The following is a 15,018-nucleotide window of genomic DNA, read 5'->3' as shown; positions in this document are numbered from 1 at the left end:
GAACAAGCAGTAGTCATTTTAAAACACCAGAACCAGGGCAAGACAACATGCTCTATTTTCATGACAAGTGAGAACAAATAACTTGAAATATCCCATATGAAATATCACAGCAAAAGGGCAAGAGCCTCTGGGTTGAAGTGCAAGTTACAGAACAATTAAGCTCAAAGTGTTACATAAGTGAAGATATCCAACAGGAAGATGAAGACACTAACTGTCTGACGATGATAAACTGAGAAACATTTTTATTTCAAAGTCTTCCTTAAAACCACTTTTAAAATCAGCAGTAGAAGATGACATTTGATATTTAAGCTTTCATGCAATAAGCAAAAACAAAAGGTCAACATGTGAGTCATGCCAATACACTTCAGAAATTTTATTAGATTTGTGGGTCTGCAGTCAAAAAGGAGTATTAATGTTTTTCAAGAAAAAAGAAAATGACAAGACAACATAAAATAAATTTTAAAATGCATTCACAGAAATCTAGTTCTAATCTCCACAGAAAAGGTTACCATTCCTAAAACAATAAAAAATATTTAAGATAAACGAAGTTAGTCTCCCTGATTTACACATTTTATAATTTTACATTAATTTTTACTTTTCTTTGCTACTCATTTTTAACTGCTGCTCATTTGTGTTGACACATGCAAGCAGTTTTGTGTCTAAATACATATTCCAAATTAACAATATTTCTCTATCTCCATACAACTAACTTGATACTCATCTTCAGCATATGGCTTCTCAGGAACCAGTTACAATATATCATTACAGATGCCTACAATGCAGTTATTCATCATCACACTGTCTGTTAAAACAGCTGCACAATGGAATGATCCCACAAGCCCTATTCCACATGTGTTCGTGTTGCATCTTTACAGCCTGTTGAAATATGAACTTTGAGTACACCTAGTTTCCTTGGGAGAATACAAAAGGGATATCAGCAAGGAAGACGCCCAAATAATGGTGCTAGGCTGGAGGACAAAAAGGACTGTGGGATTCGCTGCACAGAATACTATCCCATACACACATGAAAAGATGAAGAGCTGCAATAGCACAGTGTATCCCTATATTCTGCAAAGATAATGAGCACCTCCATCTCTTAATACTCAAGGAGAAATGCACAAGAAGAGCAGGTAAGTCTGTAACAGAAAATAACAGCTAAGTCTAAGTTAGCACACAATCTTTTATCCTGATATTTAAGTCAAACTGGGGGTGATTTTCTCCACTGTTTAGGAATAACTCTAGTCTACCTAAACTCCTCAGTCAAGCATGGATAAATAAATCTATTTCAGTACTACACATCTAAGACTGGTTGTGGCTCTTGTCAGCCTGGTCTAGAGGTTGGAGACCCTGCCCACAGCAAGGGAGTTGAAACTAGATGACCTTTGAGGTCCTTCTCAACCCAAGCCACTCTACAATTCTATGATTATTCAGTTCTCCCATTTTTATTGTAGTACAGTATTGTAGAGTCAACTCCTCTAACAAACTACGCTCACCTAGAATTTCTTGCTATCACATATTATTTACATCTAGTTTTCTCAGTTCCATTATGATTCAGCCCAAAGTTGACAATAAATTGAACTCATTCCCTTCATCTGCTTTTTGCTCCATTAGTATCCCCAAATACTCTATTTAATACTGTACATACCACTCAGTTTTCAAAAAGGAGTAATCCTTTGAGATGGAAAAGTACCATTATTATTGTTGTTTTACACCTGATTAAAAAGTTCCATATGTTGGTAACATCTTTCATGAAATGAAATCCATGCAAAAAACATTTTATATATAGAATTTAAGGCAGAGGAATCAGCACCCACAACTGTTAAAATCCCTCTCAAAAGCTCAGTAGCTCATCCTGCTCATAATCCCAGCTTCTCACTCGATAAGTCTTAACATAATTGTGCAAACCTTCTCAGCTATGCTACCATCCACTTGCCCTGCACTTAAGCCACGGATCTTTTCATTTTTAGTCCCCTGTTTTTACATTCATAATTCCATGGGTCCTGATGGGATGCACCCAAGAGTGCTGATGGAGCTGGTAGATAAGATTGTGAAACCTCTCTCTACAGTCTTTGGTCAGTCACTGCAACGGGGAAAACTGCCTCAACACTGGAAGAAAGCAAATGTCACTCATATCTTCAAGAAGGGCAAAAAGAAAGACCCAGGGAACTGCAGGCCTGTCATAGAATAATTGAATGGCTTGGGTTGGAAGGGACCTGATGGATCATCAAGTTCCAACCTCCCTGCTACAGGCAGGGCCACCAACCTCCATATCTAGTACTAGACCTGCTTGCCCAGGGCCCTATCCACCCTGGTCTTGAACATCTCCAGGGACGGAGCATCCGCAACCTCTCTGGGCAGCCTGTTCCAGAACCTCATCACTCTGTCTGTAAAGAGCTTCTCCCTGACATCCAATCTAAACCTTCCCTCCTTGAGCTTAAAAGATATCAGCTTCACCTTGATCTCTGGTACGGTAATAGAACAGCTAATCCTGGAAAACTTTTCCACATGAAGGACCTAAGAATTATTGGGGGTATTTAGTATAGATTCACCAGGCAGAATAATCCTTGATCAACCTGACAAACTTCTGTAACAAAATGACCAGCCTGATGGATGAGATGGGAGCAGTGAATATTGTTGGATATTCCTGTATTTCAGTAAGGCCTTTGAGACCCTGTCTCCCATCACAACCTATAAAATCATAGAATACCCTGAATAGGAATAGACCCACAAGATCCATAGAGTCCAACTCCTGACAGCACACAGGCCCCACTCAAAATTCAAACCCTGTCTGACAGCATTGTTCAAATGCTTCTTGAACTCTAGCACATTGGTGTTGTGACCACTGCCTTTGGAAGCCTGTTCCAGAGCCTCACCACCCTGCTGGTGAAAAACCTTTCTTAACATTCAGTCTGAGAGAAGCTGTTGAAATATGGGCTACACGAGTGGTCAGTAGGGTTGGTCTAAAACTGGCTAAACAGCAGGGCCCAGAGAATAGCAGTCAGTGATGCAAACTATAGTTGAAGGCTCATAATGAGTGAAGTATCCCAATGGTCACTATTGAGTCCAGTCCCGTCTTACGTCTTCACTAGTATCCTGGATGATGGGATAGAGCACACCCTCAAGTAAATTTGCAGATGACAAAACTGAACGGACAAGCTAAGTCACCCAAGATCCACTCATACAGAGAGACCTCAAAATGCTAGAGAGAAATGGGCTGACAGGCACCTCACAAACTTCAGCAATGAGAAGTACAAAGTCCTACAGCTGTGGAAGAACAAACCTAAGCAACAGCACATGCTGAGGGCATCCAGCCGTGCAGAAAAGGACATGAGGACATGGTGAACACCAAGCTCAACATTAGTCAGCTACGTGCCCTTGACACTAAGGCGGCCAGTGGTATCTTGGTTTGCACTAGGAAAAGTATTACTAGTAGGAAGAAGGAGGTGATCCTTCCTTCCTGCTCAGCATTGGTGAAGCTGTACCTGAAGTACCGGGCCACGTTATGGGCCCTTCAGTACAAGAAAGATCTAGACTTCCTGGAGAGAGTCCAACACAGGGCCACCAAGATAATAAAGAGCCTGGAACACCGCTTTAGTGAGACGTCAAGAGAGCTGGAACTGCTCAAAGTGGAGAAAAGAAGGTTCAGAGGAATCTCAATGTCCTTAAATACTTGAAGGAAAGTCGTGGATAGGAGAGAGCCGGACTCTTTTTGGTGGTGCCAGGACAAGAGGCAACGGGCATAAACTGGAACGTAAGAGGTTCCCTCTTTAATTCTGTGCTGTATGGGTGCCAGAGCACTGGCACAGGTTGCACAGAGGCTGTGCAGTCTTCTCCTTGGAGATCTTCAGATGCCTGGATGCGGGCCTGGGCACCCCATTCTAGGTATCCCTGTTTGAGTAGCTGTTGGACCGGATGGTTCCAGAGGTCCGTCAACCTCAGCTACTCTCTGATTTCTTTGTCCAACAAGAGCCAGTGTTCTGCCTGAGTTTTTTCTGTTGTTCAAAGCTCTAAGCTTCATATTTTATTTAACATGTTACAGTATTTCAGCCTTAGATCAACCTCAGCATTTCCATCCAACTAAATTTCCATTTTCTTCTGCATCCTGCCTTCTTGTCCTCCTTCATGCCAAAATCATTTTCATTTCTATTTACACCAGCCCTACTTTTCCCCTACACACCAAGAGCCTACTTTCAAGCCCCAGTCCCCCATGAGTATCACTGACATACTCTCATTCAAATCCCTCTAACTTTTCTATGGATCTGCATTGAAATACATCAGTTTCCTCCTCTGTACTACCAGTACAACAGCACCCAAGACCACAATGCAGACAACACAAATCATCAGAAGAAAAAGTCCTGAGCTGGAACATGGTTCAATACGCATGCAGCATTAACTGAATTAATCTACAATACTAAAGCAAGTTTCCACATGCATTTCTGACCCATGATTTTTATCAATGTATTTCAAATGCTTTCAGCCCAACAAAATTTGAGCAGATTTTCCTTAGGAACAGCAAAATATACGTGCATGACATAGGCTGCCCCTGCTGCCAAATTTCAAGGTCCTATTCTTTCATTTGGGTATACATGAACACTTCAAATGAATTGCTGCTGGAATACTCTTTAAAATGATCTTTAATTCCGATGACAACAACATAAGAAGTTCTATTCAAAAGACTAAGTTTTAGTGACAAATGGACCAGATAAATTCTTTCAACTGAAATAGATAGAACTGTTTACTAATCAATACTGGGTTAAACTACTTCATGAATCTTTAAAAGCCTTTCAAAGACTAACAGAAACATAACCTAAAAAGTAGGTCTGGACATTATTAAACTGTAAAGAATTTAGGCACAATTCCTGCAGAATTAGTCTTGGATTTCACCAAGCAGTGCTCTTGGAAAAAAATGTGGTTAACACAGCTCTGAAGATAATACATGTCATTTATTATTTGTCTTGATTACATATTTTTCTCCTGAAAATAGTAGCATATTCAAAGTTTCCTCAGAAAAGCTCAAATCTCTGGTTGGAAATTTGGACAAGAAATGCATCATGAAATTCTAAGGAAGTATTCCCTTCCCAATGACAGACAGAACACAAAGTCAGGAAAAAAAAAGTAGGTATCTCACAAACTGACGGTATGAATAACCTGGTAATATCTATTTGGCACTCTTGCTTAACTGTACGAAATGAGAGGAAAAATCATTAGATATCTAAAATTTTGCTTGTATGTGTGTACACTAACACGTACATGTTTGCATAGGTATGCCTACATAGGTATATTGAACATATACAAAAAAAGCATAACTGGGATAAAGGAAAATAGCTGGCAATAGCTTTAGGGTATAGGCAGCAAAGTAGTTTGCAGTGAAGACAGAAATGGACTTATAAAACAGTTTCTACAGATCTGGCTTGGCTACATACAACAATCACCATCTTTTTTATGTTCTGAAGTAGATAATTGTGTTAAAAATATATGATCACATAATTAAGTTCAATGACAATGTTTCAGCACAGCATAGTCTAACAAAGATTGCATAGGAAATTAGATTTGCTCCTTGGTAGTTCTTGCCATTGCAAACTCATTACAATTTCTTACCATTCTGACTGCAACTGCATCCATCAGTGTGAAATAACATTATTCCTTTCTTAAAATAGCTTTTCATGAAATAGCCAAGTAAACACATTGATAGTTGTTCAAGAAAAAAGTGAAAGATCTACAGACAGCAATTGCAAGTTAACCTTCCTGAGGATGTACATTAGAAAGAACAAGGGGACATTTTGACAAAGAGTTTACTCATATTTGGACCTAGGAATTTCAAGTTCCATTCCAGATGCAGAAAAGATTAAATGTTTCCAGGCAGATGCCTTTTGTTTTAATCTTAATCCTCCCCTAAACTACATTTCTGTTTCACCATCCATTCCACACACAAAACAGAAAATAAGAAAACCTCTCCATCTTCCTATTTACAGCCATCTTCCACACATACCCGTTCATTTTAGTCTTCTCATTACTCAGCTAGCCTCTGTCACCAGTACTTGGATCTCTTCATCTGAAACCTCCTGTCCACCAGTCCTTGCTGTTCTCACACTGATTCACAAGATTTCTCTATATTCTCTTCCTTGTATTCAAATGGTCCTACTCACATCTGTAACTCCAGGAATCCAGATACAAAGTTCAAGCAACTCTAAAGACAAAAAATAGCTATGGCACAAAAGGCCACATTTGCTTGAACTTCGATAGGAATGAATGAAAAATATCCAAAGTATAAAGAAAAGCCTCTGTCTGAAAGCCAGAGTAATGCAACCCTACAGCCGCAGAACTTTACCCTCTCTCCTGCCAACATACAATTAAAACATTGGTTTGATACAAGGAGTTCTTACAATGCATGTTAGCAATTCTTTTAAAAACTGTATGCTGTTTAAAGTTTCAGGAGAAAATTAAGTCAGTATTTTCAGAATATTAATAATTAAGTACTTCTAATCATGGGGTGTAACGAACTCCATATTTCTTGTAAGGCAAATAGTTTATAGTGCAGAAAACCATTTGATCTTTGAAAAAATACAGGAGAACTATTTACAGACATCCTATTTATTTGCTCAGTTCCACATAGCAGCAGTCTGACAGAGAATTATACATCTGGCATAAGAGCGACATAGTTATCCGTGCCAACCAACATTAAAGGCTACTTTTTGGCAAAAAATCCACTGCTGTAGTCTTTCCAATAACGTATTATTTTTCTGAAGCCAGAGAAGGCAGTAATACAGGATTAAAAAATACACATTAGCTTGAGTAAATTGAAATTTATATTTCTTAAACAGAACAAAAAAATCAATATTTTATACTGATGAACTTTAACTACTGTAATACTATAAAAACAAGCACAGCTTAATATTGCTGCATTACTTTCACATACAACTCCAAAAATTCTCAAAAAGTAATCATGCAGTACTCTTGCATTCTACACCCCCACACAAATTCAACGTTGGATTGTTATGCTAAATGTCTCAAGACAGTAAACAGAAAGGCAAAGAAAATTCACCTTTCATCAGTGTTATAAATTTCAGAAGATCAGTCTCACTAAGTGACCGTGAAATACCACGAAGAAGAAAAATTTTATACAAAAATGAAAAGCAGGAGACTAGACAGCATAAAAGGATACTTAAACTACTGAAAACATACTGCAAAGTAATACTTTGCTGTTTAGAATAAATGTTGATGCATCTGTTCTCAGTAACAAGTTTCATAGAAAGATGAAAAACATAGCACTTTGAAACTGGCTGCAGCCCCAGCTAAACTAAATAACAGATCAAACAACAAACAAACAAAATCTAAGTTGCCTAAAGACAGGTATCTCATTGCACAATATAGTGATAAACCAAATTACTTCACTGTGTCACAGCTCCTAAAATGTCTTCATATAAGCTTAACCTCAGTTTTTGAGGATCACTAGAACACTTTTCAGAACATAACATGAAAAAGATGTTAATGCATTACATACTTACCTAGCACAATGAACTGGCTGTATCAAATTACAGATTGCCAAAAACTTTGCTGTGGCTAGCCTTGGTCACTTACAGTTGTACAAAGCAAATTAGTGTTTCAACAAACAAAAATCGCGTTTACCTGTGATGTTTCCCAACATATCCTTTGTGTGGCAAATCAAATCTTCACTTTCCCCATCTTTGAAGTTGCCTATTTCCCCATAATAAAGAGCAATCCCAAGTTGCATTATGCGTATAAACATAGGAAGCTGCTGATCAGAGATTGAAAGTTTCAAACTTTCAACTAATGTGTGAATCTACATCAAAGAAAACAAGAGAAATTAAAAAATCAAAGCACCATCCTCATTAAAGTCTCTGTTAAACTATATGGCTCACACTAATTTTCTCAGTACACTCTAATTTCTAAAAATAAAACCTGTAATACAATACAAGGCAAAGGGCTGCAAACGATGACTGTCAAAAGCTCCTTCGGTTCCTACACAATAAATTTTTATGTTAAGAAGTCAAATGTAAAATGACGCTTGGTTGGGTTTTTTGTTTGTTTTAGTTTGGAGTTTTTGTTTTGCTTGTTGGGGATTTTTTGTTGGGTTAGGTTTGTTTGTTTGTTTTTACAACTATTGCTAAAGACATTTCCAAACCATGTAAGCGGTTTTGATTAAATATAAAGATCTCAAAAAATCTCCGCATTCTGAAGAAAATCTGGATATGCTGGTCTTCATATAGAAGTTCCTTCATTTTGATTCTTTTCCTACACCCAACACTATTTTGAGTGGACAAGCAGTGACTGGGGAGTGGGAGAAGCATTCATTCCAAGTGAAGTGTGCAAAAACAGCTTCTCTACGTATTCCAGTTCAAAATATGCCATTAAGTAAACCTCTCTAAATGAAAGTTTTAAGAAAACCGCAACTACTAAGATGAAATGTTATCCTTCTTTCGACAATAATTTAGTTATTACATTCAATACTTCAAAATACTTTTATGACTATGTTTTCATGTTATAAAGTTAAAATTTAAACTTGATAAGAAAGTTACCTCTCATTAACGTAGGAGCTCTGTGAAACACAGCTAAGGTAATTAAGTTATTTTCTTTAACATTAAATATATTTTTTAGTTCCAGGTCCAATTTATAAGTTTTTTGCATGAAAATAATGGAAATGCGAAGTAGCTGCATATCATCATTAGTCTTAATGCATTCCAATTCATGAAATATGAAAAATTACTTTATAAACAGTGCTGCATATCCATAGAAAGGTAATGTGGTAATAAAATATCTGCATAAAAATATGCTAGCATACCAGTAAGATAACACAAATAAATCTACATGAGTACAATTACTAATAAGTTGCAACTCTAGTTATATGGAATAAATGACAAGGTAGTATTAGTCATTCTTTATACACTTGCAAAATGATTTTAGGTATGGGACTTCTACTTTAAAATTCTCTGAAAGAGCATTTAAGATCCTAAAATACATTTTGGAAATTAGAAACTAACTCTTCCATACCAGTTTCAAGGTCATCTGATTTAAAACATATCTGTAATCTTTTTTGTGCAAATGATCTACAGTAATCTATCTAGGTGATCTACCTTTTGTCTTTAGCTAGTAAAGAACACAAGCTGCTGATATTGCACTAGCATCACCTCCCATGCTGTAGCACAGAAGCTACAGTAATATCATGTGCAACAAACTCCAAAAGCTTTAAGTGCCCTGGAATTAATCCCATTATTGAAGTAGATATATTTACTGGTAGCAGCTTCTTTCACTTAACTTGTGTAAGAAATACAGCTGTGTCAATTTAATACTTCAATGTTTTAAAGATAACGTTTTTAAAATAACTACATCCCGATGAACCACAGCACACAACCTCCATGCATACAACAAACTATTAAGTTATCAAATATGAAGTGTGTTAGGGTCAATAGATTTACAGAGCTAACTGCAGCATAACACTACAGCAGTGAAATACAATGAAATATTTAAGTTAAAAATCATTACCCTTGGACCATAATATGTTATTAATTCACCTAAATATTGATCTATCATCATAAAACTGCATGTTCAGATTTAATTGAGCACATTTGTGAATAAATTTATTATACTTTATTATATATAAATATTTTTAATTTTAAATATTCAAGAAAAACGAAAGAACAAGGAAAAAATAAAATAGACAAGAAAGTAACTAAGCTATGCACAACAAAACCACAAATCAAAGTGTACAGATAAAAAAGGCAAAAGATTTAAAATACTGAAATGTGCCTTAAAAAGAGGCAGGGGCAATAAATGACCAAAGACAACTAAAAATAAATGGAAGAGTTTAATATGAATTGAATGGAATCGCTACCACTACAGTGCACACTAGTATGTTTTGTTCAGTATCCAGTAAAAAATCATATTTCATAACATAACCACCATTTTTATGATGACAATATCATTTAAAACTATGTAAGGATGTCTGTCACTTAGCATCATATATTCATAAGCTACAATGCACCCCTGCCCATCATTTCCATCTTATTGCAGACAGCATAAAACATACCAGTTTTTTGCCCCCTCAAGGGATATTCACAAATACATAATTTTTCATTAGAATTATTATGTTATCTTTTTTTAAAGCCATAGGAGAAGTACAAAAAATTAAATAGCATCACTTCCATACATGTTGTAAAAGATTAATTGCATCATATGAATAGAAGACAATCAAAAATTCCTATCAGCAAAACAACAGCAGTGACATTTCATATTACTTTAAATTTCAAAGTATATTTTGCTAAATCTCAAAACTGTATCAAAGACACAGTAATAGGAAGAAAAGATTTGTTGATACCTACTTTAATAATAGATGGCATTTTGGAGTTGAGGTTATCATAAGTAAAATGCAGACGAGTCTTGAAGGAACACTTGTACAGCAGAGGTTCCTGATAAAATTCAATTTTACCACTAGCATTTCTCTTATCAAGACACACTGTGCAGTCAGAGAAGTTGATCATCTTTCTGAGTACCAGATCAGTAGCTTTAAAATGAAGTATATATAAGTGTTAAAAAACAAATCACCTAAGCAAAATAATTTATGCATACATGATCTTATCCAAAAGCAAACAATACAAGATGGTTGCATGGTCATTATTTTAGATCATCAACAAAGCATTTGCTTATATGATTAAAGTGAATAAATTAACATGCATCACAAGGATCATTCTTCGGATAAATACTTAAGTAGATTTAATTAATGTGTCCTCATTTCCTAAAGTTTTCAAGTTGTTATCCATTCCCTGTATGTTTTATTTATTACTATACTCCCAGAAATAATCTTGTGTACTTTCCCCCTTAGGAAACCATAACTGAAATTCCCTGCTTTACCAGGGATATTCTGTGTGATCTTGAAATGCTTTGTGCTTGAATTCCACCTCTACCAAACGTCAGTAAGAACACCCAGAATTAGAGAACTACTGTGCATACTGGTAATTCAAAGACAGAGACATTCGGATGCTGAAAACAAAGAGATATGTATATATATTCTTTTTAAGTAAAAAGTTTTCTCCAGAAAATGTGAGGTGTAACACCTCACAATTCTCATGCTAAACTCACTACAGTAAGGCACGGTTTAGTATCTCCCTACTCAATTGCGAATTTTAATATGATCACAAACAATTGCAACAGAACACCTCAACACACCACTGATCATTTACAGAAATAGAAACAGATGGCATAAGCACTCACCACCGGTGGCAAGTGCAAAATGAAATGAAGTCACAGAAGGATGGCAACTGTGAGTAGAGAGAGCTTAGAATGCGTTGTATAATCATTTAAGTATGCCTTAAGAATTGTTGTAACTGGCTCGGTAAAATAAAGGCTGGAATAAACCGATCACTAACGAAAACAGGCAGAAAGTATCTTATTTCTGACATAATGCACCATTTTTATTAGACTTAAGAATTCCTGCATGAATTTGAGTTCTATCATTAATATACAAAGCCAGAGCAACTCACCGGAGATGTCCATAAATGCTCGGTCCCAAAACTCATCCACTGTATAGCATTCTGCAGAAGTGATATTGACTGAGAGAACAATATCATCCTCCACATACTTCAAAATGAGATTGTTGATCACAATATTGACATTGTTCACAACACGCCTAATCAAACTCTGAACATAGCCTGGAAAATAAAACAAATCTTATTTATAAGGAAGACACAACGCCAAATCCATCCATTACCGAAGTAATTACTTCCAAATTATATTCCTTTTCAACTCAGAACTAAAACATCCAATCAAATATCATGCTTAATTCATCCAAAAATCTCAAGTCTTGAAACTTTTTATAGGAACATTCAGTGCAACTAAGTCAGACTTCTGGAAACACAGCAGTTAAGTTACGAAGACAGAACTGTAAATACTAACAACCTAATACAGTGTAAGAGATAACTTGTTCTTCTGCCAGCAAGAACTACCTTTCAAATTAAAGATAATGAAAGACTGAACTAAAGATAAAAGATTGACAGTAAGTTTTTAAATTGAAAATTATTTAGAAATAGGATTAAGATGGCACAGTTGCTAGAATTCTTTAAGTATGCATACATTTCATTTCCACACTCAACTTGTCTTAAGAAGTAAACTACATTTTAATATTCTTAGTACTTTTTCATTCTAGAAGCTAATATATCCACATCATGCCCAGTAAGACTCCCGTGAGATATAAGAAAAATCAATTTCTGTCAACAACTGAAAGAGAAAGCACCTGCACTGAAACCTGCTGGCACGAAATCCATTTAGATTCTTTCAGATATAATGTGATTGGAAAAATAATCTCTACCGTGAATTCCCAGTACGCAGTAAACACTCATATTTTACCAATATGGTAAAGAAATTAAATACTACACATATTCATGTATTCTCTGTATAATGGATGTAACTATGGAGATAACTATCTTGTGCTGGAAAAAACAAGTCTTAAACTCCTACATTTTAAAAAGTTATAACATTACTCACAGACTTTACCTAAAAATACATTTAATGTATGATTAAAAAGCAGTTAAAATTGTACAGGTATACATCCACAGATTTAAAGAGTAATTTTATTAAACTAAATAGCTTCTATGAAATTAAATAAAAATCATTTATATGATTTTTAAATGATTTTTTAAAGCTCTTGAGAGCTTTTTAGAGTAAATGTCTACACAAATAGGAAGAGCAGAAACCCCAAATTTCTGGCAGATTAAGTTACTTTAACTGTATTAAATCGAACTAACTTTGTGTATCAGTGTAAAAAAAATACAATACACAAAGAATAACTTGGTTTTAAGAGTTTTCTCACTGACGCCTTAAAAACGTAATGTAGAATTCTAGACTGTATAAATTCAGAAGAGAAAGTGCATTATTTCAGTACTTAGAAATTAAAACTATGCCTCTTAAGTACGAGTAAAGTGCATAAGAGACCTGCTTTCACCACTGGAGTGGCGTGAACTGGCCTGTCTATTAATAGATGCTGGCACAAATAATTTAGTTGTTTTTTTTTTAAGCACAGGGTAGAGCTATTATACAGACTTTATAATTAGAAGCACAAAATTATAGCCAGTAACTTAATGACTATTTTCAAGCAAGCTATTAATTTCATTAAAGAAAATGAAGCTGCCCTTAACAAAAGCCCAAAAGCTTTCTTTTGCATGTTTTTTTTTCCAAAATTTTTCTTTCAAAAATATTTCTAAATCAAATTTGCAATTTCCTGCTTTGAACAACAGAAACATTACAATCTAGTATCACAACAGCAAAACAAACAAGAGAGTGAGCTCTACTGATAGCTTCCAACATTGAGATGAAATCAAAGTAGCAACAAGGACTAGTCTAAAATCAAAAACATGACTTTTCATCTGTGTACCTTCTAGCCTGAATGCATAAAAAGAGGGAGCAGAATTGTCATCTCCCAAATGAAATAGGGGTCAGGAATTTGAAGAAAGACAAGTTTTTATCAAAAAACTTGAAGGTTGACAGTTTTTTCTGTAATTTTTAAACATAACGCTATGACTAACCTTGCCAGTAAAATTCAGGTATTCTACAACAAAGTGATGAAAAATACCAGGAAGTCTGTAGGGGTAAACCTCCTTCTGAGGTTCAACACAGAAAGCCCACATATACGCTTTTTCCAGATTCTCCAGAACCCCATAGACTGCATTATGCAGTGAGACCATGAATGCAGTTTCAGCTCCATCACTACAGACTATCATAGCACTGTAACTCAGAGCATTCTACACATACAACAGAATTGACATCATCAGACTGGTCTTATCTCCCCTACTTTTAGCAGCGTTCTTTTGTTACCAAAGCTACATTTTTAGCTGAGTTCTGCCAAACTCCATCTCTAAGAACACAGCAGAGACAAAGGACACATGATTCCTTGTGACAACAGTAACAACAAGAAGTTGCAACAACAACCTGACATCTATATCCTCCAAAGACTAAAGCAAATACAATGCACGTGACAACATCTTACTAAAATCCAAGATGTGCAAATTAAAGCTTTGCAATGTCATATCCTATACCACAAAGAATAGAGTTCTCCCATAAAGAGGTTTGTATTTCTCATCTAGGCCATATACCACAAAGGACTTCTGATTAAATAATGTCTTATTTATACATTCAAACACAACAGAACAAAATAAATAACAAGAAAAACAAGTCAATTTAGAGAAAGTAGCTGCATATAAAGTAACTTATAGCCCATTCAGTAAGGCAAGTTTTTCACTAACACTCTCAGAATCATTATGCTTCATTCTACGCAGCTGATGAAGGAATGTGACAATGAAGAAAGTGATAGTGCCCTACAGTTTCAAAGAAGCACAAAATACATCTACAGAATCCATCAAATAGTAGCAAAAGTTGTCACTGGGTTTTGTAATCAGCCACCGTATTGCAAGTAACTTGCATGGCATTTCTATGAACACAGCTATCACTGAGAATCACAGTATGCTTGTAAAAGAAGACATGCAAATCAGTTTTCAATGTTCATGTTGCTTTTTGATGGGTGGAAACATCTTCTGCATTGTTCAATTTGATCAGATGTCAACATCCCAATAAGCAGGCCTCCAACATCTGTCTTTTCCTAGAGACTAGACCTTTCTGGGAAATCTGCAGGTGAAACTTATGGAAAACATGAACCAAATCCTCAAACCATCCTAGAAGGCAGTACAATTGTCCAGTTCTTTATCAGGCCTTTGACTCCTGCTGTTCTCAGGTGGAAACCCCAAGAGCCTAACACAAACAAGTTGCAAGTTGCCAGAGCCAAGGTGCTGTCCATGGTAGAATGTGTCTCACATCCTGCAATTCCAAGCCATTGGAACTTATTGGATTTGGAGCTAAGAGAGCCTCCAAGTCTGGCTCCACAAGTTCCCATTCCAAAACAAGCTGGTACTACTCACTACTACCTGATATTCCACATGCCAAACAATATCCTCTTTCAAGTCAAGTTAAGGCAAGTAAAAGCTTGATCTTTCTGTTCAAATAGAGAAAAAACTAACA

At 35.9% G+C, this 15,018-nt stretch overlaps 1 protein-coding gene across 6 annotated transcripts in view; it reads right to left on the bottom strand.

Moving 5' to 3' along the window:
* Window positions 1-15,018, bottom strand: part of VPS13B (vacuolar protein sorting 13 homolog B) — a 421,101-nt gene that overhangs the window by 373,289 nt on the left and 32,794 nt on the right. For all 6 annotated transcript variants that reach the window (XM_021386667.1, XM_021386662.1, XM_021386666.1 and 3 more), the window contains 3 exons: window positions 11,496-11,663; window positions 10,338-10,519; window positions 7,627-7,801 (listed from right to left, as the gene is read on the bottom strand). In XM_021386667.1, coding sequence (XP_021242342.1) covers window positions 7,627-7,801; window positions 10,338-10,519; window positions 11,496-11,663 — 525 coding nt within the window. The remainder of the gene's footprint in view (window positions 1-7,626; window positions 7,802-10,337; window positions 10,520-11,495; window positions 11,664-15,018) is intronic.

Source organism: Numida meleagris, chromosome 2 (genome assembly GCF_002078875.1).
Source record: "Numida meleagris isolate 19003 breed g44 Domestic line chromosome 2, NumMel1.0, whole genome shotgun sequence".
Classification (NCBI taxonomy): domain Eukaryota; kingdom Metazoa; phylum Chordata; class Aves; order Galliformes; family Numididae; genus Numida; species Numida meleagris.
The sequence above is the reverse complement of the archived record's forward strand: the minus strand, read 5'-3'. Positions and strand labels throughout refer to the sequence as shown.